This window comes from Halichoerus grypus, chromosome 15 (genome assembly GCF_964656455.1).
Source record: "Halichoerus grypus chromosome 15, mHalGry1.hap1.1, whole genome shotgun sequence".
Lineage (NCBI taxonomy): Eukaryota > Metazoa > Chordata > Mammalia > Carnivora > Phocidae > Halichoerus > Halichoerus grypus.
The window spans coordinates 42,534,380-42,540,638 of record NC_135726.1 but is presented as its reverse complement, the minus strand read 5'-3'; the positions used below and the strand labels follow the sequence as shown (position 1 = coordinate 42,540,638).

General features: G+C 51.3%; 1 protein-coding gene across 8 annotated transcripts in view; it reads right to left on the bottom strand.

Annotated features, from left to right (window-relative positions):
- Positions 1–81: 81 nt before the first annotated feature.
- Positions 82–6,259, bottom strand: part of TDRD12 (tudor domain containing 12) — a 68,493-nt gene continuing 62,315 nt past the window's right edge. For 3 of the 8 annotated variants that reach the window (XM_036068997.2, XM_078063085.1, XM_078063084.1), the window contains 6 exons: positions 4,353–4,462; positions 3,061–3,121; positions 2,849–2,962; positions 2,611–2,764; positions 2,460–2,526; positions 82–2,032 (listed from right to left, as the gene is read on the bottom strand). In XM_036068997.2, coding sequence (XP_035924890.2) covers positions 1,941–2,032; positions 2,460–2,526; positions 2,611–2,764; positions 2,849–2,962; positions 3,061–3,121; positions 4,353–4,462 — 598 coding nt within the window. In that variant the 3' untranslated portion in view covers positions 82–1,940. Of the gene's footprint in view, positions 2,033–2,459; positions 2,527–2,610; positions 2,765–2,848; positions 2,982–3,060; positions 3,965–4,352; positions 4,463–6,259 lie in introns of those variants that run through there. The other 5 variants (XR_013444254.1, XM_078063086.1, XR_013444252.1 and 2 more) reach the window with 5 other exon arrangements.

Here is a 6,259-nt window from a genome sequence, read left to right as displayed (position 1 = left end):
CTAGAAAGGGCAGTAGTGAATATAATTCTGTTTTGCATTTGGCACTCAGGGAAAATATGGTTTAAAAAAAAGTGAACTGTCATCTGTGAAAACACAAATTTTATTGATATACTACAAAAGACCTTCACACCACGACTGACTCTGTGAGTTCTAGAAGCATAGAGACAAAAGTACTTTTACTTTGCATTTCAGAAATGTTCCCCAAACATGAAATCAATACGTATTAAAAGAAAAAAAATTGGTATTTGTTTACATTTCACAAGTCACTGTCTCTGTCCTACAAAATGTTATTCAGAACTTCAATAGGTAAATTTAAATGTCTGAAACAAAGAAATCCAGATTTAAACATCTGGCCCAGCCCCCCACAATTCCCCTCGGGCTATTTGTGAACAACACTAGAGAAGCTGGACACCCCCCCACCCCCGATCTAGGCAGCTCTATCACTTGCTCTTATTGTTGCTATGTTTTACAAAAGAGAGTGAATATAAGCAGGTGGCCAGCAGTCACAGGGCAAGCCAGCGCCACTCAGGACGCCTGGCCACCCATCCAGAGGCCTCCCCCGGTGGGAGCGCGGAAGCTCTACCCACAGGCACCTGCTGAGGCCATTACAAGAGCTCCGCAGAGTCAAGCCTCCCTCCGCCAGCAAAGACCCCAGGACTTCCGACCTCCTGAAGAGCCTGCCCGATTTAGCCCAGGAAAAGGACAATCACTCCAGTACTTCATGGGCCGATCTGACACCCGCCAAGCAGCCCACGGGAATCCCGGCGGCAACCACCCGGCTGCCCACCCGTCCTCCTGCCGGCGGCCCGGGGCCAGCCTCCCTCACGGCGCCCCCGCCCGGCAGGCATCCCGGGGTGGCCCCCGGAGCAGGGCGAGGCCACGCAGCGAGCAGGAGGTCTTATTTTACAGATGAGGAAACTGAGAGTCAGAGTGTGATCCCAACCTGCTCACAGGACAGCCTGGTGACAGTTTGTTCAAGCGGTGGCTTACCTACTGGGACCTCTGTGCTTTCTGACATGTGACAATAAAGGTCTTGGGGGCAGTAATGATGGTCACGCTCGGTCACCCTTCTTTCCGGCCTCTAAGCAAAGCTGCTGCCTCCTACTGAAGACAGACACAGGGCTGACATTTTGCTCCCCTCTGCAGCTCTTCTGGCTACCACGGCAGGTCCGGCTCGGGGTGCTCCCGCAGTCAGGGGTCCATGCCCGGACAGCGTCCTGGGTGCTGCGAGGGCTCCCCACACCGAGCTGTTCTGAGGGTCGCCTCCAGGCGCCCCCCACGTCCTCTTCTGTTTCCACCGAGGAGAAATCTTCATCCCAAGTGCCCAGGATGGTGCAGGGCCAGGCGGGGCTTCAGAAGCAGCACCTCTACCTCCAGAAGCCACGGGTCTGGCTGGTGACGGCCGAGGTGACCCCGCTCTCACCCCTGGTCGATCTGCGGGTCACCCCCAGTCTCCCCAGAATACTGCAAGTACAGGTCCACAGGTCGTTCTGTTGAATCCCAACCAGCTCGGGGTAGAAAGCATGAAGTCGTAAACCGGAAACCTCAATTTATATGCACAACACCAGGGTTTCGGCAAGGTACCAGCCAGGTCTCCGGGAAAAAGTGAACAGGCTAGCTCCGGAAAGGACAATTCATCCCCCAAATGGCACACCGTGCTCCCCGCCCCTCAGGGTGAGTGTGTGGGGACAGGCTACGTGCGAGAGGCGGTGCAGGTGGACTCTGGGCCCAGGTCAGACCAGAGCCCACACCCCCAGAGTCCCCGCACCCCGTCTCTCACCAGTACCAATCCCAGTGCCCCAGGATGACGCCTGGTCAGAATTTATCCTTAAGTCAAAGACAGGTCTAGCCGTGACTGCTTGTTTCCTGAGCTCCCAGCCACACGATGTGTCCATCTGTCCGTGTGCAGTTTGGGCCACCCTTCTGGATCGGACTTGTGCTCATTCACTCTCACTTCCGTCATCCTCCGATGTCCGGTCACTGTTCTCAGCCCTCTCTGCCACTTTGCACGGCAGGTTTTTAGAATTCACAACTACAAGAGTTCGGTATTATTGAAAAATCTCTTAACTACAGACTCATTAGCACATCTCCCCCACCCCCGAACCCTGCCATTATTTTGGCCAATGCAGAAAAAGTCCCTTAGGTTCTAGAGCTCTATTTTGTGACTTACATTACATTTTCATTATTTTAGGCAAGAAATGAGCAGGTAAAATGTGCCTGCTTAGAAATTAATTATCCTCCCAGGAAGAAAATCTGTAGAAGTGTTGTAAGAAGGTATGCTTATAATTAAGAGTTGATACCTCCTCAAACCAGAACATTTAGCACCAAGATCGGCCACCAGGAGAAAACCAATTTCCAAGGGCGTCACGGTAACAACCCATTTCCCCAAGGGCCGCAGTCCTCAAACCATGGCACTCAGCACCTGCGACTCCCCAGGAAGTGGGCACACCCCATCTTACCCTGGGGGAACTGGCTGTCCTCTTCACATTCTTGCCAGTGATCGAAATCAAAAGCCACATTAGGATTCTGGTCAACAGAAGAGGTGACATTAAATGACAGAGTAAGTCACGCTCGGGGCATTGAGACCAGCCCCGGTTCATCTCCACTCACCCTCTGTTTGAGTAAGCTGCACCAAGATCCCCTGGTCTCTTTGGCAAGAGTGATCACAGGCTCCCCATTTGTGATCGCGCACTTGCAGGCGTCCTTTACTATGCTGGCCCGCAGCTCCATGTCAGCCAAGTAAAACTTCTCTCCCGCCCAGCCACTAGGTGTACAGAGAGAAAGGCCAGTCTTTTAACATGGTAGAAGTGATTCCAATTGTAGGTCTACAAGACATACACGAACCTACCTGAAAACGACTCTATCTCGGAAATATTTACATTTGTAATCTTTTACGTTCCTTATTCTTATCTTCAGTATGACCACATCATCTTTTTGGAACCATTTTATCTGTGGGTGGAAGCTAGGAGAGAAGACGATGGCTTACGCGGGCACACAATTCATTCACTGGGGGGTCGGGGGAAGGGGAGGGAAGCCGACCCCGGTCATGGGGGGACGTACCTTTTCAGAGGCTCTGTGGTTCTGTGAAGGGGAGAATCACTTGTGTTTTCAGGTAAAGTTTCTGGGCAGAAAGTCAAATGTTAAGTTTGTTATTTATACGTAACTGTATACTCCACGTACCTATCAGTACTTTCTCGCACTTCATGCAACTTTTAGTCGAGGAACTATTGACAAAGAGTATCAATTTCCGAGTATCCACTCGCAAACAATAATTAGAAGAAATTAAAATGCACCACATTTAGTAGAATTAATAAAAACGGGCTCTGACAAATACTATAATTAAACCATCAGGTAAGTCAAATCACTCTGAAAGGGAGCGGCGTTACCACCGGCAGCCATCTTAACCTGCGAGGCCGAGAGATGCCCACCAGAGGAGAAGGCATCTGGTCACAGATCTATGTGAGGGACCAGTGCTGAGCATGACACTTCCTAAAACAACACCATTTGAACTTCTTGGTCTAAAGCCCCCGAATCTTCCATCTGAAGACTGAGCAAGAATGTTCACAGCAGCTTTAATCATCGTCAAAAACTGAAAACAGCCTCAGTGTCTATCAACAGGTGGACGGATAAATAACTCGGGGTGTGTTTGGATCACAGAATAGCACTCAGCGGTAAGAAGGTGCCACCACTCCTTGTAATCGCCTAGATGAATCTCAGACAGAATGCCGGGTGGGAGAGGCCCCAAGAGCGCACACTCTGTGCTTCTAATTCAGCGGAACTGATAGCAATGGACGTCAGGATGGTGGTTCCTGGGAAGGGTTTCAGGCGGGGAAGATGTGGTAGGGAGATTCCTGGGGCTCTAGAAATGTTCAAGCCGCCTCATCTGGGTGCGGTCCGTGGACACAGACACACATGTAAGTAATTCTGATGAGCTGTGTGGTACTTCCCTGGATGAACATTATACCTCAATTAACAAAAAAGCAAAAGTTATTAAAAAAACACTGGAAGCTGAATTAAAAACAGAAAGTTAGATAAAACCAGTTTATGTCACCATCTATAGAATTCATCTAAAAGTGGAAAGCCTCAACATTGGAAAACTTCTAAGCTTTCATGATTTTAAGTGAGCCATGTTTTTTTTTTTTAAGATTTTTTTTTTAATTCATTTGAGAGAGAGAGAGAGTGAGCACGAGGGAGGGGAGGGGCAGAGGGAGAAGCAGACTCCCTGCTCAGCAGGGAGCCCAATGTGGGGCTCGATCCTAGGACCCCGGGATCATGAGCTGAGCCGAAGGCAGACGCTTAGCCGACTGAGCCCCCCAGGCGCCCCTAAGTGAGCCATGTATTAAATCACCAACCATGCTTTTGGTTTTCTGGCTTTGCCCCGGAGTCGGCACCTCTTTCCGAGCCTCTGTCCTCCTGCTGTGGGCTCTGCGGACGAGCAGCATCTTCTGCTGGAGAAGGCGCCCTGGACGGAAGAGGTGAAGGTTAACTCGGAGTCGAAGAGACAGCAAGCTCTGGCTCTCTACGGGGCCGTCCCAGCAAGAAGAGGAAGGCAGGCAGCCACGGACGGCCCAGACGGTGAGGTGCTTACCCTACCGTCAGACCTGCCCCGGGGTCAGGACTCACGCCCGGGGGGCGGGGCAGGGCCAGCAGCTCTGCTCCCTGCTGCGCCCCTTGTGGCGAGCCCAGAGCAGATCATCGATCCGTACTGGCCGATAAGTGCGTTAACTCATTTACCAAAAAAGTTCTTTCAATTCATTTAACTTTGAGAATAACCAGCCCTGCTACCCACTTCAAAATGGATAAAAGAGGAGGAAGTAAAAGCATCTCTGCACCCCTACCCTAGTCCCTCAGCTCCTCCTCCCCGAGATACCCCCTTAACCAGTGTGGGGCTACTTCTAGAAACGCGCTTTGCATAAACAAGCATATAATGCCATCTGTATCTAAAACACACATACACACCATTTACACACCTGAGAACGGACTCCATTCACTTTTCTGCCCCTTCAATTATACTTAATAACTAGAGATAGATTACTCCGTATCAGTACACAGAGGGCTGCCTCATTCTTTAAAAATTAAAAAAAAATTTTTTTTTTTTTGAGCAGATAACCACTTTTATGTGGTTCAATGTTTTGAGATAAATGAAAAGGTCTTACACAGCAAAAAACCTCCCTCACGTCTCTGTTTCCCAGCCACCCCACTGCCTTGGTCATGGGCGACAACGTAATTCATTTTTGTACATCCTTTCAGAGATAACTCAGCCCTAAAGGAGCAAGCCCATGCAAACACATGCACGCACGCCTGCGTGCACACACACACACATCTATGGCGTGGGGGGTGTGCATGTGTGTCTCCAAGGGGACTTCTGGCCAACACACATGAAGCCTGTGAGTGGCATCCCACAAACCCCACAAATGGTGGAGGCAGCATCTTGTTTCCAACCACCCAGGCAGGGGCCCCTCCCCAGGCCCCGTCCTCCCCACAGTGCAGCGCCAGACCCTCCATCCCCCCTCTCGCCCACCACGGCTCCCTCTCCTCCACCAGACCCTCATCCACTGGGGTTCCATCCCTCCTCGTCACACACTTCCCAAACGGTGGCTCTCCTCCACTCCCAGCAGACGAGTCTTCCCCAGCAGCTTTCCTGAGCTCCGGGCTGATGCTTCCCATAATCCTTCAATCTGACGTGTCCCAAACCAACTCGCCATCTCCTCCTCCCCAACCAGCACCGTGACACTGTCCACCACGCCAATACCCTCCCTGCCCAGGGCTCAGATTCTACAATCACACCCCCGCCGTCTGCCGGTCACCAAGCTCTATGGCTTCCAGAGCTTTCATGTCCCCAGGACCCGTCCTCTTTCCCAGCCTGCTGTAAGAATGGCGCCCTTCTCCTCCTCCTGACCCAGATTACCACCATGGCTTCCCCATCCAGCTCCTGAAATGGAGTCTCTGCTGGGCAGGCTCCGTGTGTAGCACCTCCCACGCGGCCCTCTGCACGCCCGGCCCGTGCGTGTGCCCACAGGTGTGCCCGACTGCTGCACACGCGCAGAGCCGAGCGTGCAACAGAGCCGGGGCTCAGGCGCAGCTGCTGTGTTTCACAGAACTGGCCGCGCCTCGTGCTCATCGAATCTACTAAATTCTAACGACAGCTTTGTTTTTTTTTTTTTTTTAAATCTTACAGGCAAGCACAGAGCAATTTTTGTTTCCTGAAAGTGTGTAAAACAGATGTGTCTCCTAATCCCACGGCATTCAAATTCATTAA